The 26,393-nt window shown below is 33.6% G+C and overlaps 1 protein-coding gene across 2 annotated transcripts in view; it reads right to left on the bottom strand.

Annotated features, from left to right (window-relative positions):
• Window positions 1-26,393, bottom strand: part of ATF2 (activating transcription factor 2) — an 87,493-nt gene that overhangs the window by 6,644 nt on the left and 54,456 nt on the right. The window contains exons 11-14 of one of the 2 annotated variants that reach the window (XR_009055019.1): window positions 17,026-17,175; window positions 10,822-11,028; window positions 10,299-10,372; window positions 814-919 (exon numbers count right to left, since the gene is read on the bottom strand). Coding sequence is in view for 1 of the 2 variants with exons in the window: in XM_057744333.1 (XP_057600316.1) it covers window positions 814-919; window positions 10,822-11,028; window positions 17,026-17,175 (463 nt within the window). In the remaining variant the exon portion in view is untranslated. The remainder of the gene's footprint in view (window positions 1-813; window positions 920-10,298; window positions 10,373-10,821; window positions 11,029-17,025; window positions 17,176-26,393) is intronic. The other variant, XM_057744333.1, reaches the window with a different exon arrangement.

Below are 26,393 nucleotides of genomic sequence, written 5' to 3'. Positions count from 1 at the left end.
AATCTTCACATTTACAAATATCCTGAAATATCACTAAATCATAAAAATGAAAGCTGTGGGTTATATATTATGAATGTTGCCTAATGCATTCCCAGCTCTGTTATTTGTTACAAATTTGTGTACGATGGACAAAATTGGCCATTTATTCAAGAGTAACAGCTGGTCCCAACACTGTGCATCTTATCAAAAAAGGACATTACAAGAAGGAAAAGCACAATTAACCTCTAAAATGCTGAAAACAGAAGAATCTCATTTTGAAGACAAATATTTAAGAGGAAACTTACAAGCAGATAATTTAAATAGTGTTCTATTTTAGCATTTTTATGGCTAACTAGAAGACTCAATATAAAGATTTGGAACAATAAAACTGCACAATGCTGATATCTAAGAAAGAACAATAGGATCTGATACGCAACAACAGGATCTGCTACAGATTGTTAAGTGAAGACAGTTAATTAAAAAAAATTACTAAATGGAGGCTGGAAAAGAAGTAGTGTTTCACTGTGTCAATCTAAAAAAACTATTACTCTGAGAATATAAACAAAATATCAGTACTTACACTATATTTTAAATTAACCAACCCATTTTGATGATCTATAGTAATCTCTAGAAAAAAAGCCAGAAATAGGAAAATTTAAAAACTCTAGATTCTAAGACGTATATCCCCCATTCCATAATAAACTTGCAGAACTTCTGATATTTAATATTAAATATTAGAATTGCAGTCTCCATTTTTTTTAATGGTAGCTTGGTTCACTCTGGCAGTATTTCACTGATGTAGCCTAAGGCTATAGGTAATGGAACATTACTCACTATGATAGCCAGATTTCTTCTGCATGGCGGTTACAGGGCAATCTTTATGAGCCAGAAGAAGCTGTTTCAGCTGTGCCACTTCATTTCTCAGCAGGGTGACTTCACTCTGGAGAAGAAACAACTATGTACCTTACCAGCATCAGACTAAACATTTTTGACTGTTTAAAATAAGGTTTAAATATGTCCGATTTTCATATCTTAAAGAACACCAAGGAATAAACAAAACATGCTGCTTAAATATGTTTAAGCATTACACATTAGCTTTTATATTTTAGTATTTATATAAAACGTGCAACTTACATAAAAATTAAAATAACACCACAACTGGATAGCATATTTCAAAGTTCTTTTACATTATCATTTGCCTTGTGGCTGCTTATATACTGCAGGTTACCTATCAGAGATTTTACATATGTTATATACTCTTTTGATTATTCGAACAATTAGAAGTATCAAGGGAGTCAGGTTACAATGTCACTGACTCTATTCAATTGGAAATAAAAAAAATTTACCCTGGAAACTAAATTAAGCAGTTTTCTAGAAACTAGGAAAAGCTCCATAGGGGAAAACACAATCACCAAAGAATAATGGATACCTAAAATGCATTGCAAGGCGCTGTGTTGGACACGGAACCAATGAAAACAGATGTAATGTCTAAATGGCTCAGCTGCCTTTGACCTAGGCCGTTTGTACACATCCAAATTTAAATCTGATAAATCGATGGTGATTTGTCCTACTCCTTATTACAGAATGCATAGTTCTGTATGTTCAGTCTTTGTTTTAGATGCATTAATCTGGTAGATTCTATGTAAAAGTTCTGAATTGAGAGAGTCCAATTCCTTTGGGTCACTCCCAAATATTAACACATAAATTAGTGATAATTACCAATACTCGAGTTAGAAATAATATGAATTTAATAAACTGGTAACATTAAAAAACCTTAACTTACAAGCACCTCTACTTATTTGGACTTACATTAACTATTCACATTTCATCCCTGAACCCAAAATTAAATGAAGAAATACAGCAAAAAGGTGTACATAAAAGCTCAAGCACTTTTTTCTATCCCTAAGTCTCTTATCCAGAAAGCTGAAGGTAAAATAATTTAGTAAATTAGATCAGGCCTCCTTAAGTGATCAATGGCAGAAACATACAAATCAAAAGAATAAAAGTTAAGCAATCCAAAGGCAAGTCTGTTGGGTCAAATAGTTGCTTATACCCCAATAACACAAATTGCAACACTGTATTAAAGCACAAAACTAAAACTGATGCTTATAAGAACTCTGAACCATTAATAAAAAGGTTAAATTATGCTTAGAATATTGTATTTGAGACAAAAATGGGTGTATAGTGATTAAAGTACAAAAGAAAAAGGTTAAACGTTTTGCTTTAAAAAAACAAGCTGTTATTTACAAAACTAATTTCTATGGAATACTGCAGTCATCATTAGTGTCAATACCACTAATTAAAGCTCTTTATTAATGACACTATTTATGAGAAACCATATTATGGATAATCCAACATATATTATCCAAAAACGTTTCTTCCTCTCTCTGCTGTGTCAGCTTGATTTTGAGACTCACGTCTGCAAGTTTCTCTCATTAATTTCTATAATATGAAATGGGGCCAGATATGTATTTTTAGTCAAGAATACACAATCTTTTATAATCTGGTACATGTAACCACCCTCCTGATTAGTTTGAACCTATTAAATAATTAATATTTAATCATTTTGACCTATAAAAAGATATTTCATTCATATGGCTTACTAAATATATACTGTTGTTTCCATCTAGAAAACCTTTCCTTTTTGCATTGCTAATTATTTCACTCATCTTTAAGAGTCAACTCAGTACAATATAAATATGCATAGGAAAAGAAGTTAGGTGTCCATTTCTGTGCTCCCACAGCCATATATACATGTATGTGTATTTGTATATGTGTATTTACATAGTACTTATCACACTGGATTGTAATTTTTGGTATACTTATTTGCCACCTCTGCCAGATCAGGATTTCTCAAAGGCAGGGATTATCTTGCTTTTGCATCCCAGAGCATAGCCCATAGCCTGGTATAGACTGAGTACACAGAATTACCATGGTCTTCTCTAAACTCTCTTTCCAGGGGGTAAAAAACACCAAAGAAGGTGAAATGAAATAGCTTAAATAATATAAAACTGGTCAGGGGTCCTAATATCATTATTTATTGCCAATAACCTCACCAACATAGTCACACTGTTAATTTTCTCAGTCAGAAAATGAAAATTGGCATATTTAATAGCATCATCTCAATTACAGAATTTAAAAAATCACAAACACCTTCTCAACTAGATACTCTATATGGACCATTCATCATAAACCATATTATAAAACAAAATGCTGCATTAGATAAAATTCCTGAGCTGTTACAAGTTGTTAATCTGATACAAAATAGTTATTTAAATAATTCTGGGGATTAACCATTAAAACAATATTCCTATGCACTCAAAATTAAATATATATATTCAGAATCTATCTTTAAATGACAGGTTTGAAACTGATGGATGGAATATCAGTTCCTATATTCAAACTTAACAGTTCGTTTGCTCATCTAATTAGACTACCTGGTTTGTTGACAAGTGAAGAAATGTAAAGATGCCACTAGCTAACAATGGGTAATAAACAATAAGGACTTTAGAGGTAAAGTATTTGATTCCTGTTACAACTTATATTTGTATTAACTGAATTTAACTGGAGTCACACTTAACAGAGCAAACAATTTGGGGAGGGGGGAAACTGGAAGAAAGGAGGAAATTAAAACTGTTTGAACATTATAATTTATACATACCTAAGTGATACAGTATACAAGTATGCTGTTCTTTATCCAAAATTCAAATGTAATTTCCCCCTACACCTTTTAAATGACAGAAACTGTAAGGAAAAAACCCCCAACAAACTCAAGGTATGCTCAATACAAATTTAGTCTAATCTTTTACATCATCCTGATCTAAAATGTTTCACAATTTTAAGAGATTTTCCTAATGGTAATCCTGAAGCTCAAGTGATTTTTGATTGAAAGGTTAAGTTAAATCAATAGTTTGTATTATTACTGTATCCTAATATTCAATTTCCTTAAAAACTGGTATCAGCACTAGACTGAAAGCAGCAAATGGGACATGGTTGCTAGCAAAGATTTGGGACTGTGAGAAATACTGCAACGCAAACAAAGTTGGAGTGCTGCTTAGGAATAAGAGAGGGACAAACCTTGAAAGAAGTGGATTTAGTTGAGCTGTAGAGCCCTAAGTGTGAGCATATGCCTGTGGTCTAGAACAGGTCAAGTAGAGGTTGAAAATAGGAGGCTCATCCTGGTATTTAACCTTTACATGAGGCAGAATTAGTAGAGTTTGCCAAACCCTGGCCAGCATTTTTAAAATCATTTATGATAAACGTAGCAAAATTCAACAAATTAATCCAAACATTCAGGAATTATAGTCTCATACCCATATGTATAAAGGAAAGGACTTAAACGTAAAGACAGACAATATTTAGATAAGGTAACTGATAAATCATGACTTTAATTTTGAAATTTTTTGAGGATGAAAGATTGGAAGACAGAATCAGAGAGAAAAGCCTACATACATATAATGAGAAGAGTCCTGAAGATCCTATGGAGAGACCTCAAAATGAAAAAAAAAGCCATAACAGATCATATATGCATGTGTGTGTACACATATATGTATATATAGTTGTATTTATATAAGTATATAAAACCAGTTTGCTTAAGCCAAAGTGAATCTTAAGGGGATACACGTTAAGCCATAAATAGATTTAATATTAAATGAAAAAAGAAATATTTGTACCTCTACTATCTGTGGATTATTTTAGACTGGGTTATAACTGGATTCAGCCTCCAAACTCTTTCTGGTTAGTTTGTTATTCGTTAGTATATATTTGCAGAATATGTAAACTATCTTCCTGGGTCACTCTGAAGATGAAGTAAAATAAGAGACATGAAAACATTTTGAAAACATTAAAGTCCCATTCAAATGTGAGCAATTACTGATTTTTTTTGTCAAAGTAAAATGTATTTGGCAAGATAAAGCAGATGCTGAAGAAAATTATTATTATGGTCTAAAAGAAAATTATTTTGGCATTGTCTATACCATTGCTCTACTCTTTTTGTATCTACTAAAAGGTTAATTACATACTGATGAACAAATAACATTTTTTTTTTTACAATTTGTCTGAAGCAAATCAGACTGATGAAATAAAGACAGGATAGCCAATTGATTAATCAATCAAAACTTTTCATTGATATGTGGCCACAGATTGATGACCAGGTATTCCTTTGACTTTCTAGTTCAGCTACTAGTCCCCAAGTTAAAGAAATAATATTGGATAGTTTCTTCTTAGAGGAATTTCTCATTGCTAAAGATAAGCTAGGGACTTTCCTGGTGGCGTAGTGGTTGGGAATCCACCTGCAAATGCAGGGGAAACAGGTTTGAGCTCTGGTCGGGGAAGATACCACATGCTGCGGAGTAACTAAGCCCGTGTGCCGCAACTACTGAGCCTGTGCTCTAGAGACCGTGAGCCACAACTACTGAAGCCCACGTGCCTAGAGGCTGTGCTCTGCAACAAGAGAAGCCACCACAATGAGAAGACCATGCACCACAACTAAGAGTAGCCCCACGTTCAGCAACTAGAGAAAGCCCGCGTGCAGCAACGAAGACCCAATAGAGCCAATAAAGGAAAGGAAAGGAAAGGAAAGGAAAGGAAAGGAAAGGAAAGGGAAGGAAAGGGAAGGAAAGGGAAGGAAAGGGAAAAGGAAAGGAAAGGAAAGGAAAGGAAAGGAAAGGAAAGGAAAAGGAAAAGGAAAAGGAAAGGCTAGGCTAGGCTAGGCTAGTCTTCACAAAAATCAAAGATTAAGTATCTGAACTTCCCACCACAAGTTTCAAGGGTTGTCATGGATGCAAAACCTTATATTTGAGAACAAATTAGTTCTCTAATTTTTACCTTCAACGATAGAAAAAAAGATGACAGGGTTCATAATATTTTGCAAATATTCTGCAAAATGAATAGGAATGACTCTTCTCCTATTCTCATACTTTACTTGTTTCACATCTGCCTTCTCTGCCAGACCACAAATTCTTCAAGTGTAAGGACAATGTCTTTTTTCACTGTTCTATCCCGTGTGTCTAATAACATGCCCTGCACACAATAGATGCCTAATGACAGAATGAATAATAAATAACTAGCATTTGCATAGTGTAGTTACAACATACTTTTCTATTACCTCTCTCATTTGATCTTCAAAATAGTACTTATTCTATGAGTTTGACAGATGGGGAAGTAAAGGCTTGGGAAGACTGTAGTAAAGGCTGGTAAAAAGAAGTACTCAGAATAAACTGCATGAGGTAGAGGTGGTATCACTATTGCCCTTTACCCCTCTAGAATAAAGTAAAAAACTCAGGGGCGACAGAAGGAAGACAGTTATAGAATATTTTTTTTTTTAGGAATTAAAACAGGTATTGTATATCATCTCCCAATTGTTGCCATTCCTTTCTATTTCAAGTGATAAATACTAAAGTAAAATATTGTTTAGGTACGAGGAAGAAAAGATTTGATCCCATTCCCCTTAAGTCAATGGACCAATAAACAAAACCTCTTCCATATCATTAACTTATGAATGAAAACTCCTCACATATCCTATCAAAGAATGCTTCTGTTAAGTTACTGAGCTTCCACTCCACACACATTTTGCAATACCTAAGTTTTAAAAGCAAAATCCACAACAAAGTCTCCAAGTTTTATCCACAGATTAATTAAGGAGTTTCTATTAGTAAAGAGAAGAGTCTGCCTTTTTGTTCACAAAGGAAACGCTGAAATTCTAAGCTGAAAACTAACCCCCAAGATGCATATATGAGTATAGCTGAAAGACAAAGACATAAGAGGTTAAAACCATTTTAAGTAAAAGACAAAATCATATATTACCTTTAAAAACATAATAGTTTTTATAACCAACAATATCCAATTCTTGGTCTAGATTACCATAAATGTCTCTAATACAATCTGATGAAATTGCTCTTTTAAAGCAATGATTCTAGAAAGATAAAATATAATTAAATTCAGTGAGTGTGACAATAAGGTTGAATAATTAGTATTTTCTTTAAAACCTAATATATATTTGGTAAAAATATGAAGAGTTACACCTCAACACTCGTTAACCCTTTTGCTATATATAATATATAAGTAACCATGGGTCATTACTGCCCACTACACTGATCATCTAAGCCTGTATGTCACGTGAAGAATTATTAAGGAAATGTAGAACTGATGAATGTTTTCACATAAAGTAGAGTTTAATTATTTCTCTGACATTCAATTTTCTTTATAAGTCATTCTGTTCTTCACAGTTAACGGTTTTGCTGTTGGCAGACTGAATGAATTTTTTCTCCAGAATCTATTATAAGCACATTAACTCTTCATACTCTGAAAACTAGAATGTCATTTACTTTTTAAAAACTATTTTTATTTTATATGACAAATAACTGAAAAACAGCAAAATATCACATACCCACTTGGAACAATAGAGAAAGTCACAACAGAAGTACCTTTTCTTCCCAAACCATCCATGCTTTCCAACCCCCTCTTCATCACTGTCACAAAAGCTGGTACATGTCATTCCTAAAAGTTTACCTCTATTTAAATATTCATTTCTATACCAATTTCCATACCTACGCATTTATTTACCTAACTATAAATCTTTCATTAATGAAAAAGAATTATGCTATACATTTCAGTATGCAACTTTAAGAGTAATTTACTGAGGTGAAATTTCCATAATATAGAATTAACCATTTTAAAGTGAACAATTCAGTAGCATTTAGTACATCTGCAATGTTGTGCTACCACCATCCTCTATCTGTCCATTCAAAGTAAAACCCCTTATCCATTAACCAATTTCTCCCTATTTCCTCCCCCACCAGTCCCTGGAAACCACCAGTTTGCATTTGTCTCTATGGATTAATTTGTTCCAGATATTTCAAATAAATGGAATCATACGATATGTGACTTTGTGTGTGGCTTCTTTCACTTAAGCATGTTTTGAGGTTCATCCACATTGTTGGATGCACTTTCTCTCCTTTTTATGGCTGAAAAATATCCCACTGGATGTATATGCCACAATTTCTCTATTGATGGACATTTGGACTGTTTGCAGCAACTTTCTTTTTGCCCATAATAATATATTACAGACATTTCCCCAGGTTAATACGTGCAGAAAGACCTTATTCTCTTTCTTTTTTACGAAAGTATTTTTTTTTAAATCCTTGATATCACTTCACCTATCTTCATATTTTGGTATGCATCTCTAAAACTAAGAACACTGTCTTATCGAACCATGATGACATCATCGTTCAATTATTAATGATTAAAAATACTGATTTTTATGCTTAGTGACATAAATCAGAGAAAGATAAATACTGTATGATATCGCCTATATCTGGAATCTAAAAAACAGTACTAGTGAATGTAACAAAAAAGAAACAGCTATTGAGAAAAAACGGTGCTTACCATGGGGGGAGAGCAAAGGGGAAGGCAAGATAGGGGTAGGGGATTAAGATGTAAAAACTACTACATATAAAATAAATAAGCTACACAGATATATTGTACAGCACAAGGAATACCGCCAATATTTTATGTAAGTATAAATGGAGTATAACCTTTAACAACTGTAAATCATGACATGTACACCAAAACTTATATAATTATGTATTATACATCGGCTATACCTCAGTTTAAAAACAACACAGACTTTACTGGTTCTGTTTGTAATTTGAGGTATTAACTAAATTTATGTTCAACTGGAGAGTTTAACTTAGTGATTTCTTGAATTTGACTTCTATTTAAAAGTTTCATGCTTGCTTAAGTGTTAGCTAACTTTTACTTCGGTGATAAATCTTGCCTTTATTCTTCCGATCAAGAAATTTCTACCCAAATTAGAATATATAAAAATGTGACACATTTTACAATAATGATATTTTAATCAGTTTGGATGGTGGAAAAAACATGAAATTAATGAAGTAAATATTACATTTATTTTGAATATTGAATTTTCCAAGGTTTTCTGAAATAATAAAGCACTGTTGCTATTCATAATGGTGACCACTGCTGCAGTATAATTACAGAAATAGCAATATCTCATTAAAAGCTGTTAACATGGCTATAACTTGGGTCAAAAGAGAAAACTGGCCCAACCTAAAGTCCAATACCCTGAAAATAATACCATATATTCATGTACCACTTTATAGTTTTCAAGCACTTTTACTTCTTAAAAAAGGCACAATAAACCAAATTACAAAGGAGAATACTGATAAATTTATCCTGTTAAAATTAACATATTTAAAAATATCTGCAAACATTCTAATTCGACTGATGTATGTAACAAATCAGAGCAGTAGGACCAGCAAGTATCTCTACTCTATGGGTAAGACAACTGAGGCTAACAAAGAATGCTATCTTTAATATCATATAACTGTAACATAGCCAAGTCATTCAGACGAATGATTTTCTTAGTTAAGAAAAAAACAGATCCTCCTAAATCACTTTCTTAATGTAGTATGAATATTTAAAAATTTAAATGATGATAGTTAATATTCTAACAGAGAAATCTGGTAAATAACAGCCCTTTTAATAGTATACAAATAAATTGGTTATCTATAATCTGTTTCACTTTAAGAGGAAAAGATTCAAAAGTATTTTTCTTAAAAATTATGAAAATATTTCTTGAATTAGAATTCATTTATCAGATAATATATTATTTCTTAACATATCCTAGTATACAAGTACATATTTGAAGTCTCTGATATGGTAAATCACGTTTACGTTTGTTCTAAATGGTTAAAAGTGAAATGGTTAAAAGTAAGTTTTGCAAGATGATTATTTGTTCTAAAGCTAACATGTCAATAGTCAAAGCACAATATAGTTTTAAAACATGTTGGCCTTACATATAAAAAAATTTTATGTTATATAATTTACATTAGATTAAATGATATGCCTGGTACTAAAAAAGCTTTTTCCTAAGCATTTAAACAAGACACTTATATTGGTGACATCTTTAAAGATATAAGAAGAGAGCTGGTCTCATCATCAATTATGATTATACAGAAGATTCATTTTTAACTAGGAATGGATAGCCCAGAAGACTGACCAATAACAACAATTCATTAACATCAATTTTCTAGTTGATGCTCATCAATTGGTAGTTTAGAAGATTTTACTCGAGAATATTCACAACATTAAAAACAACAACAATAAAAAAGGAAGAAAAAGCAGAAGGAAGGAAACAGACTTAGTGCTGCCCAATACCATCATTGGAAATCTTACCAAAGACTGAATAGGCAAGAGCCTTAAAACCTTTATACCTCTTAAGGTTCCTAAGAAATGTATCTGAGGCACACTGGCAGGGCAGTATGAAATGATTTCTACTGCCACTGGCCATATTGTACCTGTTCTGTGGATAATTAGAGTCCTTCAGTTTCCAAAGCTGTCAATCTGGCACCTTTCACGAGCACTATATTCACTTTAAATAAAACAAACAAAACAAAACAAAATTTATAATTCAAAGAACAAAAGAACTTAAAAACAAAAACTGCAAATTGAAGCAACTTTATAGTTGTGATGTAAACCAAAAAATAAGAAAAGTGAAATACCGGTAATATTTATTTTAAGATTCTTTGTTTAAACTCTATATCACAGCTTTATAAAGTTTAAGCCAGATAGGTACTTCTGTACTACACAAGCAAACCCTTTTATTTAAAAACTTCTTCACTGTATCAGTGTTGCAAGTTTTATATTACTTCATCACAGTATTCAAATAGGTTATAAAGCTATGCTTTACTATGGATTCCATACACACCCAATATTGTGTCCTAAAATGTCTGGATGGCTAACTAGGAAAAAATTGCGAAAGTGTGTGTTCATAATTACTAAAAATAAATAAATAAAACAATTTACATATATGCAACATACCTGCAGTTGACCATTTAATGAACTCAAGTCTTCTGCTTTCTTCTCTAAAGATTGAACCCAGACTTTTCTTTTTTGTCGGCATCTTGAAGCTGCCGCTCTATTTCTTTCCAGAAACTTCCTCCTTTTTTCATCAGGATCTTCATTAGCTGCTCTTCTTCGACGACCAGTTGTATTTTGGGTCTGTGGAGTTGTGTGAGCTGGAGAAGCCTATAATAGACACAAATGAAAGCTTTTTATATTTGTACCCAGTGATTAAATTAATAGTCAGTAAAGGATGACAAAGGTGAGAGCCACTAATTTTATTTTCTAAGTCTCACTGCGTACATCAGGATTTTGGAGCACTGTGACAATCACCCTATCGTTTAACAAATTCCTTGAAATAAATCAGCGTTGCTAAAATAAGATTCTCACTAATTAACTATTGAGTGTATTCTTTAAAGTTTGTATAATATTTGCCTTTTCTTTAAAAAATATTTGTTTCACTGTGCGGGGTCTTAGTTGTGGCACACAGGATCATCCTTGCTGCGTGCAGGATCTTTGTTGCGGTGCGGGGTCTTTAGTTGCAGCATGCGGGATCTACTTCCTTGACCAGGGATTAAACCTAAGACCTGTGCATTGGGAGTCTTAGCCACTGGATCACCAGGGAAATCCCATATTTTCATTTATATAGAAATAGTACAAAGAAATTAAAAATGCAATACAAATGATCACATACAGATCTTGTATTTTTCCATGTGTACTTTTAAACAAACTTTATGGTATTATTCAACCTTTTGATAATTAAGGTGCTAAGATAAAAAATTTAAAACTTCTTACTTAAATTCACTATGGGATAATAAAAGCCATATATGACAAACAAACAGCCAACATCATTCTAAATGGTGAAAAACTGAAAGCATTCCAAGAACAGGAACAAGACAAGGGTGCCCACTCTCACCACTATTGTTCAACATAGTTTTGGAAGTTTTAGCCACAGCAATCAGAGAAGAAAACAAAAAAAAAGGAATCCAAATTGGAAAAGAAGAAGTAAAATTGTCACTTTTTGCAGATGACATGATATTATACATAGAAAACTGTAAAGATGCTACCAGAAAACTGCTAGCACTAATCGATGAATTTAGTTAAGTAGCAGGATACAAAGTTAATGCACAGAAATCTCTTGCATTCCTATACACTAACAATGAAAGAGCAGAAAGAGAAATTAAGGAAACTCTCCCATTTACCATTGCAACACAAAGAATAAAATACCTAGGAATAAACCTGCCTAAGAAGGCAAAAGACCGGTATGCAGAAAACTATAAGACACTGATGAAAGAAATCAAAGACGAAACAAACAGATGGAGGGACATACCATGTTCTTAGATTGGAAGAATCAACATTGTGAAAATGACTATACTACCCAAAGCAATTTACAGATTCAACGCAGTCCCTATCAAATTACCAATGGCATTTTTCACAGAACTAGAACAAGAAATTTTACAATTTGTATGGAAACGCAAAAGACCCCGAACAGCCAAAGCAATCTTGAGAAGCAAAGATGGACCTGGTAGAATCAGGCTCCCTGACTTCAAACTATACTACAAGGCTACAGTGATCAAGACAGTATGGTACTCAAGCAACAGCTAAGAGAATTCAGCACCACCAAACCAGCCCTACAACAAATGCTAAAGGAACTTCTCTAAGCGGGAGACGTAAGAGAAGAAAAGGACCTACAAAAACAACAACAAAACAATTAAGAAAATGGCAATAGGAACATACATATCGACAATTACCTTGAATGTAAATGGACTAAATACACCAACCAGAAGACACAGACCGGCTGAATGGATACAAAAACAAGACCCATATATATGCTGTCTACAAGAGACCCACTTCAGACCTAGGGACACATACAGACGGAAAGTGAGGGGATGGAAAAAGATATTCCATGCAAATGAAAATCTAAAGAAAGCTGGAGTAGCAATACTCATACCAGATAAAATAGACTTTAAAATAAAAAATGTTACAAGAGACAAGGAAGGACATTACATAAAGATCAAGGGATCAATCCAAGAAGAGGAGATAACAATTATAAATATATATGCACCCAATATAGGAGCACCTCAATACATAAGGCAAATGCTAACAACTATGAAAGAGGAAATGCAAGGCAGAAATAGAGACACAGGTGTAGAGAACAAACACATGGACACCAAGTGGGGAAAGCAGGGAGGGTTGGAGGGGAATGAATTGGGAGATTGGGACACCAAATTGTACACTCTAAATATATGCTGTTTATTGTCTGTTAACTGTATCTCAATAAAAGTTCTTAAAAAAACAAAAACAAAAACAAAAAAGACAGTATGGTACTGGCACAAAAACAGACATATAGATCAATGGAACAGAATAGAGAGCCCAGAGATAAACCCATGCACATATGGGCACCTTATCTTTGATAAAGGAGGCAAGAATATACAATGGAAAAAAGACAGCCTCTTCAGTAAGGGAAAATTGGACAGCTACATGTAAAAGAATGAAATTAGAACACCTCCTAACACCATACTCAAAAACATAAACTCAAAATGGATTAAAGACCTAAATGTAAGGTCAGAAACCATTAAACTCTTAGAGAAAAACACAGGCAGAACACTCTATGACATAAATCAAAGCAAGATCCTTTTTGACCCAACTCCTAGAATAATGGAAATAAAATAAAGAATAAACAAATGGGAGCTAATGAAACAAAAGCTTTTGCAGAGCAAAAGAAACCATAAATAAGACAAGAAGCCAACCCTCAGAATGGGAGAAAATATTTGTAAATGAAGCAACTGACAAAGGATTAATCTCCAAAATATACAAGCAGCTCATGCAGCTTAATACCAAAACACAAATAACCCAATCCACAAATGGGCGGAAGATCTAAACAGACAGTTCTCCAAAGAAGACATGCAGATGGCTAACAAACACATGAAAAGATGCTCAACATTAGAGAAATGCAAGTCAAAGCCACAAGGAGGTATCACCTCTCACCAGTCAGAATGGCCATCATCAAAAAATCTAGAAACAATAAATGTTGGAGAGGGTGCGGAGAAAAGGGAACCCTCCTGCACTGTTGGTGGGAATGTAAATTGGTACAGCCATATGGGAAACAGTATGGAGATTCCTTAAAAAACTAAAAATAGAACTACCATATGACCCAGCAATCCCACTACTGGGCATACACCCAGAGAAAACCATAATCCAAAAAGAAACGTGTACCATGATGTTCACTGCAGCACTACCTACAATAGCCAGGACATGGAGGCAACCTAAATGCCCATCAACAGATGAATGGATAAAGAAGATGTGGCACATATATACAATGGAATATTATTCAGCCATAAAAAGGAATGAAACTGAGTTATTTGTAGTGAGGTGGATGGACCTAGAGTCTGTCATACAGAGCGAAGCCAGAAAGAGAAAAACAAGTACTGTATGCTAACTCACATATATGGAATCTAAACATATGGTACTGATGAACCCAGTGACAGGGCAAGAATAAAGATGCAGATGTAGAGAATGGACTTGGGGACACGGTGTGGGGTGAGAGGGGGCGGTGCACAAAGGGGAAGCCAAAACGAAGTGAGAAAGTAGCATTGACATATATATACTACCAAATGTAAAACAGATAGCTAGTGGGAAGCTGCTGCATAACACAGGGAGATCAACTCAAAGATGGGTGATGACTTAGAGGGCTGGGATAGGGAAAGTGGGAAGGAGTCACGAGAGGGAGGGGATATGGGGATATATGTATAAATACAACTGATTTACTTTGTTGTACAGCAAAAATTGGCACAACAGTGTAAAGCAATTATATTCCAATAAAGAACTTTAAAAAAAATAAGTTAACTATGGGAAACCATGTCTGAAATAAAAAATAGCATTAAATCTGTAAATTTTTTTAAATTTTATTTATTTATTTATTATTTTTTGGGGGGTACACCAAGTTCAATCATCTGTTCTCATACACATACATATTTTAGTGTATTCAATGCTTTTCTTCAGTTTTTTAAATTTGTGGTCAGTCTTTTTCTAAGGGTCAGTTTCACATTATTAATGCTCATTTTTCCAGTGGGTAGAATCCCAGAGTCTAGATTCTCATTTTAATTGGTCCCCTTGCCCTGCCAGATCAGCCAGAGACAGAAATCTTCAGTCACTAGTGATACTCTCCAGTGCTTAGGACTATAGAATATTATCTTCAAGCCTCTCACAAACCCCAAAAATTGTGCCACAGAACACTTGAATACAGTAGACAGAATATGAGCCCTTAGAAATAGTGCAAAAGAAACAGCACTTTGTGGCCACAGACACTTGATCCAAAGAAGCAGCCTGAAAACCAATCTTTTATCTCTACTTAATGGTATTTTAAAATGATGTGAACAAATAAAAACTTCTATCTTCTCTTAAACTGTACAATAAGCAAAAATCTTAAAAACTTAAGTTCTTTAGGTAGAAAAACCTGAATTAGTTCTCACTCTACAAACTCCATAAAATCAAAGTTATCATTACCTTTCCAAATAACTAGCATTAAAAGATGTGAGAGTTAATTCATTTATACTGTATTTTAATTGTAATTAAGATCAAGTATTAAATTAGATTCTTTTACCTGCATAGCTGTATTTTAATCTTTTAAAAAATCTTTCTATGGCTGGCTTCAAGAATGGTAACTCTGAAATATTTTCTTTTATTTACCTCAACTTACTGATAATAGAGGGTTTTAAGTTTTACTCATTTGGCTGAATAGGAGAGAAGTTTTTGTTTTTTGTTTTTAATTGACAACTTGGTTATTACAGCAAAGGCTAATCACAAGTATTACAAGCAGAAACTATTACAGAGTTATATTTGTATATTATTACCCCTAACAAGAATTTGAGGCTACTCAGAAGCATATATTCCTTCTTCTCTCCCCTCTTCCATTGATTCATTCATTGCACTTCACCGAAAAAAATACAGGAACTGTTCTAGTGATACAGCAGTGAACAAAAGATAAAAGTCCTGCCTTCATGGAGCTTCATTCCAATACAATAAAATATAAAGATATAAATAAAAACTAGATCATGGAAACTATAGTTAATACAAGAAAATAAATTATAGGGGACTTCCCTGGTGGTGCAGTGGTTGGGACTTCGCACTCCCAGTGCAGGGGGGAATGGGTTTGATCCCTGGTCAGGGAACTAGATCCCACATGTATGCTGCAACTAAGAGTGAGCATGCTACAATTAAGGAGCCCAAGAGCTGCAACTAAGGCCCGGTGTGACCAAATAAAAAAATTTTTTTTTTAAACAGAAAAAAAATATATTCATTTATTTTCTTTTAAATAAACTTTTAAAGATGTAAAAGCCATACTGAGCTTACAGGCCATACAAAGAAATAGCCATAAGCTGCATTTGGCTCATAAGCCAGTTTGCTAAGCACTGAATTATGACATGAGAACACGTTCACTTTTCCTCTCTCCTGGCCCCTAAGTAAAGCTGGTTAGTGAGTGACAACCACAACTATATTCCACTTTATCTCCCATTCACAAAGACCAAATACAGTTATCTAAATACCTATGCTTAGGAGGCAGTCTAAAACTTGCTGTGTACCTGTGTTTCTTTAATTGGAAAGTTTTACTTTTACATGCTAATATTCTTTAAGTAGAGAAGATAAAAGGTCTAAACAGAGCTCTGAAACATTTAACAGAAATATAGTAACCTTTACTGTAGAAACATACTGCACATATAGAAATATCAATCGTCTAATAGGCAGTCACAAATTAGAGATAAGTATAAGCAACTGCCATTAAGCCTATCTGCTCCTTTGGTGATATTTCACAAATGTTAATTCAAGAATCATTTGACTTACATTAGTAATATAATACATATATACATTACTTGTTAAATACAATTAACAAAAAAAGTTTTCTTTAAAAAGCATTGATGGATATTGTGCCATGTCAAACCAACATATAGACACTCACAGAAACATTTACAGGGTGCCCCCTGAACAGTAACAATTGCTTGATTATTTTCACTTATTTGTTTTTTTTGTATCAATACTTCTGCATTACCTTTTACTAAAGGTTTATACACTTTTGGAATAAAAATTTGACGACCAGAAAAAATTTTTCAAAGTATATAGTCATTTAAGTTACACTATGTTTGTTTTTTAAGAATGAGTGCTGAATGATAAAAACAACACACATACCGGAGTTTCAGTAGTGGATGTGGCTGGCTGTTGTAATGACTGTGGTCGAGATTCCTCTGATTGAGTCCTAACCAGTCCACTACCATGACCTTTGACAGTATCGCCATTGGTAACTGGTGGATGTTGCTGGGTCAAAGCAGCTTTTAATCTCTGAAATGCAAACACCAATTAAAAAAAACGTTTCCTGCTTTCCACCCAAATCCAACTTCCAACCTACTCTTTGGTTAACCAAAACAGATTATTTGTTAAGGAGTACATAAATACATTTGGCATTAAAATTCCTAAACATCAGTAAGATAAACAACAGGACTTTGCAAAGCTTTCCTGAGTCTTTTTTGTCTAGTACTACTGGAGGATTCTGTACTTTGCTATTCCTAATCAATACTGAGAAGAGTGAAAAATGAAAACACTGTTACTGAAAACAGCTAGATTTGTTCAACTAAAATAAGCAAAACTAGTTATTTATGTATGTTTCACCTATTTTCTCCCATCTCATTCCTATATCCCAGTCTATTGAGGCTCTGCTGAGATTCTTAGACCTAAATATCTTCTTCTTCAGATTTGAGCCCATTTGATCTCTGCTTACAGGTTTGATGTCACCGCTTACTTGGACAGTGATCTGATGTTGTATTTTTTAAGCCACTGTAATGACTGTCAGACTGAACCTCCTCCTAGAACCGAGAGCTGGGTTTGCCTCCCTTAGGTCTTTCCTTGTCTCCAGTAAGCAGACCTAGTTCCAAGTCTATCCTTTCCACTATGTTCCATTTTGCCAGTTAACTGAACTGTACCCAACTCACTGTCAGAGTACAGCAGATCTAGCATTAGAATGAGGCCCCAGACATTTATGGCTACTTCTTTAAAAAACAAAAAAACCAAAAAAATACAATTTGTACAAAGCTTATTATTATTCTATCAGTAAAAATGTATGAGTATCATATTTCCCCAACCAGACAGTAAGTTCTTTAAGAGCAGAGATTGCCTTATATTTCTTTGCATCCATTTTAGCAACTGGTATATTGATTTGCTACACAGATTGAAAACAAATATATTTGTGAACTGACAGAAATTGGTTTCTTTGAAAATGGCACATGTGATCTTTGGGGTAGTTTTATTGTTATGATCTGTAAACATGAAATAATTAGCACAATATAATTGATCCAGATCCCTTAAAAACTGAAGCATATATGAAAAGATCACCAAAATTTCCACTGAAGCAGTAATTATAACTAGACAAGTGTTAGTGGACGTCTTCTACTGCTCATCATTGTAGATTCTGGGTATTATTTCAAAAACAAAATCTGTAGTGTAAAAAATGTTTTGTTGAGGTATAAGTTACATACAGTAAAATGAACTCTTTTTAGTGCACCGTTCCAGTGTACTTTTTAAGTGTATGAGTTTTAACAAGCACATATAGTCATGCCTGTTATCCTACAATCAGGATACAGAACAGTTCCATTACCCCTAAATGTTACCCCTCAAAATTTCCTCATGCTTCTTTCCTGTCACACTCTCCTCCCACCCACAGCCCCTGGAAACTGCTAGTCTGTTATATGATATTCTGGAAAAGGCAAAAGGAAAAGTTTTGCTGTTTCCAGAATATCATATACATGGAATCATACAGTGTATTATATATAGCCTTTTGAATCTGGCTTCTTTCCTTTAGCATAATGCACTTGAGATCCATCCCAGTTGTTGCATTATCAGTAGTTTTTCAATGAGTTTCTAATAAACCAGTATTCTGATTTTACAAATTAGCACACTAGAGATCATCTGCCCAAGGTAACACAGCCATTGAGTTAGTTAAAATCCTAGATCTGAACCTGGATCTCCTTAATTTCAAAGTGCAGTTTTCCCATGGCATCATACTACACATATGATCCTACCAAAAAAAAAAGAAAAAGGAAAAAACAAGAAAGATAATCTGAGGCTGGATGGCTCAATAATTCCAAAGACAACCACAAGGGAATTCCCTGGCAGTCCAGTGGTCAGGACTCCGCACTTTCAATGCCATGTGCAAGGGTTCAATCCCTGGTCCGGGAACTAAGATCCTGCAAGCCACTCGGCACAAAAGACAACCACAAAAGATTAGGAATGCCAAGTCTGATGCTGCAACTGCTATAGCCATGTCATCCCAGGAGCAGGTATGTTTTTTTTCTGACTGATTACTTCTTTATGAATTGCAAGTAGCACCACAATATGTAAAGTCCTAGTATCTTCACTAATTAGTACACATAATGTATACTGTATACATATTAGCATACATAACATATACAGCTGAGAACACTTTACTGTTTTAGAATTTAACTCTGCCTCAAACTATCTGTGTGACTCTGAACAAATCATTTAATCTTTAAGTCTGAGTTTCCTTGTCTGTAAAACTGGGAACACTGAGAACTTCCTTGCAGGGCTGAGGTAAAGATTAAATATAATATGCAAAATTACCTGACTCATAAAAGGATTTCTTATATATCACCTTCCTTACTTTTTCCAAAAACAGCTATTGAAGCCTCTATTTTCCTAGCACAGCTGTCGGGGTGGGGACACCAAAGAATCAGTAGAGTTCCTATACTTTTGTATTTTCAAAATATACTTAGGAAAAAAAGTACTTGGGGATCATCTTAAGGACTGGTTTAGGTTCAGACATATTTTATTATGATACACTGCATCTTTCAGAATCCAGGTAAGATTCCTGATTCCTTTCTTTCTTCCTTCTTTTTTTAAACAAGCAGAAATAACCACATGAGCAGCTAAGATCCAGGAAACTGGGACACTCATACTGATGGAATTATGTGGAAGTGGATGGATTAAAACTAATTAGGTAGGTGACCAAAGCAGTAGTTGGCTGTAATCAGGTAGGAAGACTTGGGCTAAATGGTCAAAGAAGAAATGAAAGTAAAAAGACAGGAGTCTGAAAGTATGGGTCATATAAACAGAAGGAAGAGGATCTGGGGAGGTGGTCAGTGTGCATAATTACATCTTTTAAAAGCCAATCTATAGTGTTGGGTTAGGGCTTTCATTTCTGGATATAAAATGTGCATAAATATAAGTATTGGTTGAGATGTGAAGCTTGGTAAATTATGTGTTGGTAAAATGTTGGTAAAACATTTTTAAGTCCTTAGGTAGAAAACATAGATTGCAGAGCATTTAAAGTTTTATAGTGAAAACCGTAACTCTTAGAATTAATGAAATACAGTAACTGCACATAGGGGAGTCTGAGGTACATAAACATCACTCTCTTGAATAATCTTTAGTAGGGCAAGTTACTACCTTATAGAGCACTTAAAAGCAGCATCAGTATTCATTCATTATCCTCTCTTGACTGCCCTAGGGTATACAGTACTCATCCAGTGAGGAAGCTCTAATGTTTGCTCCATGCTGCTACATTGATTACAATGAATCTAACTTGGAAAGTGTGCCACTGGGTACAAAATGTAAGAAAAAAATTTTCAAGGGTTAATTAACACTGCTCTGAACTGCAGATTTTTTTAAAAACAGCAACAAAAACACATATATGCTAAAAGAAATTACAATGGGTTAGGTGAAGAAAGTTGTCACTAAATAGTGATTCATATACATTTTACAACTAATATAAGGATATCTACAATCCACCCACATATATGTTAGAGACATTTTAAAGAAGGGCAACTACTAATTGGTCCCCCCAAATTAATGAACACATATATAAATATAATAGGTATTTATTTTACAAAAGAATTTTGGAGCTAATCAATTAGTTCAATTACCATCTTACAGATAAAGAAACTAAGGCCCAACGAGCGAAGTTACTTCCCAGAATCACAGAGCAAATTATAATAGAAGCAGAGCTAGGACCAGAAATTCTGTCTGTTGACTCTTACTTCACTGAACAAACATATCCTAAACAAAAGTTTTTCCAAACTAGAGCTTTTGTCTAATATTAAGTATTCTAAGTATATTTTAGTAATCATTAAGAAGAGTTATCAGACATTGGTCAGTCCATGACTAAGATCAAAATTTCTATCAATAGACAAGTCTAATATAAGTAAATAAATATTGAATACTCAGAGAAGTTAAATAAGATTTAATAAATCTATATTCTCTAACATGTATAATAAAAGCTAGGCATAATTTTAATTTTAAACTAAAGGTATACATTGTTTGAAAGAAAACTAAAATTTTTATTACTATATTTCTAAGCAGACTAGTGCTTTAGTGTTTAAATTTTAGTGTTGTAAATTTCAACTATGTTGAAAACTTTTTTTCTTAGAGACTGTGTCAGTTAAAGAGTGAACAGTCTGTTGTGCTGACCAATCAGACATTCATTTTAAGAGGTAATTTGCTTAAAAAAAAAAAAAAAAAAGAGGTAACCGGCTAAAACTAATTTGTTATTCAAATTCTACGTTATATGCTGTACCCCTGAAAACAACTTTTATCACATCCGTCAGAATTTGGTAGGAAGAAACTACTCTACCATAGTTCAAAGAAAAAACACAATGTTCTCTAGAAACAATTTATGAAAAAGTCAGATCCATATTTCATATGTGCCACAAAAGCTCATCAGAGTAATAACCCTCCTTCTCCTGGGTGTTATCCTACCATCTGCTGCTCTATTACTTATCTTTATTTTGCAACTAATTAACAGCATAATCTTCTAAATTCAGCAAGTTAATTATCATTATTGTGGTCTTTGCAGCATCATCAGTCCTTGTGAAATCTTGTCTCCCCACCCCCAGAGAACATATGAAAATGAAGTAGGTTGGGAGAGAGTCTGTTTCTTTGGAGTGGGCTCATTAGGTGTTTGCTGATTAGTTTGGCATGCAGAGGCAGGTCAGAAGAATTCTGCTGAACATGAGGTTCCATGCAGGGCCCAACTAAGTTAACGTAGATTTCTGAACATTTGCCAAGATGCCCTCTGTCAGCTCTCAGTAGAAAACCCCTGCAGAAAACCTACTGGCTACCCACTGCGTGCAGATACCTCTCAGCTTGTCACACAAGTCTTAAAGGAATGATTCTGGAGAATACTACTTATATACTTTACTAAGTCTTAAACAAAATTCCTAGATGGTTAACATCTTCTTATTTAGAAGAGTTACTTTTTTGATTACAAATAGTACATAGGAAATTTGTTTTATTAAAAGAGTAACACAGATAGCAAATATCTATGGTTTATGTGCTTAATGACCAACAAAACCCCTAACCCTAAATTTGGTAAGATCCAGTGAAATTTTGTAGAAAATAGTAGATCCTAGGAATTTTCCTAGAGTATTAAAAAATACTAGGTAATCTTGTATTTGTGGACCCCCACGTACATTTTTTTAAAAACTACGTTTTTACTTTTCCAAAGACTTAAAGTTCTTAAAAAACAATAAAACAAAACAAATGCAACTTGTACTGAAGAAATTTCTTTAGCAAAAGAGAAGGATTTTATTTAAATATTTATAGCAGACACAAACACAATGCATATAAATCTTCCTGCAAGCCCTGGGCATCTGAAAATCAGGGTACCACAAAAGCATCCTTGGCTATCTTAGGATACAAGTAAGTTTCTCTTCAGCTTTAATGTGCTACTCATTCTTCTGTGTTCCAATGCTGCCATTTCTCAAACATTATTTTTAACCACATTTTAGCAGAATCATCACCGCTGCACTATTTAGCATGTCATTAACAGACTGTGACCACAAAGGTCAAATAAATCCTTAACAGAGATACAAAATCAAACAGGGAAGATGTTTACATATTTTCAAAGAGTTGAAAACAGCAAAGCAAAATCCAATTGAAGCAGTGAAAGAAGAAATTAGTTTTGCTGGGGGTGATACAGACTGGTAGACAGTCAGAAAAACTATTTAACATGTAACGTGAATCTAGGGGATGTGAGCTGGGGACCATTCATTTGGAGAGCATGGAACTGCAGTTCTATCACTGACAGAGAAAAGAATCAAATCCCATCATCATTTATCTGATCATTAAGAAGCCTCTGTGCAATGGGATATGAACCTAGTTTCAACTTTCTCCAGTGAGAATTATACAATTACTTCTTTTTTTAGTAAATCTTTTTTTTTAGCCCTTTGATGCTTAATAAAGTAAGTAAAATCAATGACATTTTAATCCAAATTTAGAAACAATCTGTAACTATTTGGTATTTTATGTTATAAATGTATCTAAAATAACTTGCCACATACAGTAAGAGACTACCTTTGGATTTCAATTTTAAATGTTTGAGATTGATTTAGTCCTGTGATTTTAGTTGGAAGAGCTAAGATAATCTTACTAAGCTTCTTAGTAATACAGGACTATTTAAGAAAACCAAGGCTCATTTTATCTATAATTTTAATTATTTAAGCATCATTAGAGTACTTGGGAAAGTTTGTTAGACAGTGAGGTACTACAGATAAAACAATATATTAAGCTTAAAATGAAGTTTAGCATATTTAATTTTATTTTAAGCCCTTTAAAAGTGATCAGTATACAACTGGATTTATAAATTGGCCTTAAGAATTTAGAAGAGAAACAAGTTTTTGAATTTGTAACTTTACTTTTAGAAAGCAGACTCTGAATAATGGTTTTTAAGCACAAAAGTCACCATCAAGGGTATCAAAAAACTGAAAACAATATACAATGGAATATTACTCAGCTATAAAAAGGGATGAGATGGAGCTATATGTAATGAGGTGGATAGAACTACAGTCTGTCATACAGAGTGAAGTAAGTCAGAAAGAGAAGGACAAATATTGTATGCTAACTCACATATACGGAATCTAAAAATGGTACTGTTGGACTCAGTGACCAGAACAAGGATGCAGATACAGAGAATGGACTGGAGAACTCGAGGTATGGGAGGGGGCGGGGGGTGAAGGGGAAACTGAGACGAAGCGAGAGAGTAACACAGACATATATATACTACCAACTGTAAAATAGTCAGTGGGAAGTTGTTGTATAACAAAGGGAGTCCAACTCGAGGATGGAAGATGCCTTTGAGGACTGGGGCGGGGAGGGTGGGGGGGGCGTGGGGGGGTCGTCAAGGAAGGGAGGGAAGATGGGGATATGTGTATAAAAACGGATGATTGAACCTGGTGTACCCCCCCCAAAAAATAAATAAATAAATAAAATTAAAAAAAAAAAAAAAAAAACAAAACTGAAAACAAGATACAATACCATCCTAATTGCTGTACCTGTTGGAAAAAAATCATTAATGGCCATATTAAAAAGATAAGACGACTTTTTTTTTAACCCTCTTGATGATCCTTGAACACATTTGTAAGAAAAATCTCAAAACTTAAGATCATATCTGCTGAATTTCTAGTACCTAAGAAATGTTTGTTAAATAAATATCAATAGAAATAACTGTTAAATGAGACTGAGGCAAAATATATGAACATGAAATAAACTATAAAACCCAAACTACTTCTGGGTTGTTCCAAAAGGTTTGTAGATTTGTTTTGTACTTATACCAATATACAAGCATAACTGATACTGATGATAACGACATGCAAGCACTAAAAATTCTTGAATCAAACTGATACACTGGACAATCAAATATACTAAAGGTGGTATGTTACCAAACCACAATGTAATTTAATTAAAATAGAAATCAATAAGAAACTGATTAAAAGCCCTAAAATATTTGGAAATTACACACTACACTTTTAAATAACCCATAGTTCAAAGAAGAAATCACAAGAGAAATGAGAAAATAATAAAAATATAGCATATCAAAATTTGTGCACAGAGACAAATTAATATCTTTAAATGCCTATATTAGAAAGGTAAAAAGATTTAAATCAATAATCTGAGCTTCCACTTTAAGAAGCTAAAAAATGATAAGCAAATTAAACCCAATTAAATAGGGGAAAGAAAATATTAAAGATAAAAGTAGCAATCAATGATAGTACAATATACCATTAAGAAAAATAAAGGCAAGCTACAGACTGAGAAAATATTCATGAGACATGTATACATACATATACATAAATTTGTATCTAGAAGATAAAGAATTCCTAAAACACAACAGTAAAAGACAAGTAACCAAATTTAAACAACGAGCAAAAAATATCACAAATAATGTCTGGCTGATTGGAAATGTAAACTGAAACCAAGAGATGCTGCCACAATCTCCTAGAATGTCCACAATGAAAACAACAGACAAAACCAAATGTTGGCAAAAATGTGGGAATAACGAATTCCCATACACTGCTTGTAGGAATGTAAACCTTTGGTAAAAGGTCTGGCAATTTATTAAAAAGTTATATATATACCTGCTCTCTGACTCAGCAATTCCACTCTGAGGTAGATACACTAAATGAAAATATACATCCATAAAAAGAATGTGCATATAAGCTTTATTCACAACAGCTAAATACTGAAAACCATTCAAGTGTCCACCAACTGGAGAATAGATAAAGAAATTGTGGTATACTCACACAATGGCAAACGACTCAGCAATAAAAAGAAACAAACTATGATACACACAACAACATGGATAAATCTCATAGACATATGCTTAGCTGAACACAAGAGTATATACTGATTCCATTTACACTGCTGGTGACAAACATTAGAACAGCTGGGGGAAGTGGACTACTGGGAAGGGAAATAAAGAAACTTGATGGGTGGACGTTAATGTTCTATATACCATAACAAGGGCGTAAGTTACATGAATGCACTTAAAGTGTACAGTTAAAACTGGTCCATTTCAAATTTTACATTAAGAAAGACTTATTAAAAAATAATTGAGTGAGGGGTCTGAGGTACAGATAAAACAAGAATGGCAGTTATATTACTAATAATTGAAGCTGGGTGATGGGTACATGAGGGTTCATTATAGAATCCTATTTACTTTGTATATGTTTGAAATCTTCCATAACAAAAAGCTTAAAAAAAAAGGAATAGAATAATTTCTGAGTCTTTTTATTTAATTAAAAACAGGACAATCCTTTATTTACTATCCCAATACCCCAATTAAAATAGGCCATCACCTAAATATGACTATTTTACATGTTAGCAATATTCTAATAAGAAATTTCACTGGACTGTTAAATTTAAGTGGGGCAATCTGTGATTCCCCATGCTATTTTGGGGGCTTTCAACCAATTATTGTTTTTCATATATAAATTTGTGAAATATAGCTTTGGTATTTTTAAATATACAAGCATACAAAATACTTTTATTCTGATTAATTACATTTCTCAGTGATGTAAAAGAAAAAGTTATTCAGGGAAGCTTATTAGCTTCTACAAATATGGCCTAATCTCTTGTGGCCAAAAGCATTTCTTTAAATCTGATTTGTTCCTTTTGAATTAACCTGTGGGAAAAAAGTCCACTGAATATGTAAAAATATTTTTAGATGCAGTGTACAACAGGATCTCTTTAACTTCTATTTCTACTCTACTCAG

Source organism: Hippopotamus amphibius, chromosome 8, assembly GCF_030028045.1.
Source record: "Hippopotamus amphibius kiboko isolate mHipAmp2 chromosome 8, mHipAmp2.hap2, whole genome shotgun sequence".
Lineage (NCBI taxonomy): Eukaryota > Metazoa > Chordata > Mammalia > Artiodactyla > Hippopotamidae > Hippopotamus > Hippopotamus amphibius.
This window is presented reverse-complemented; position numbering and strand designations above follow the sequence as displayed.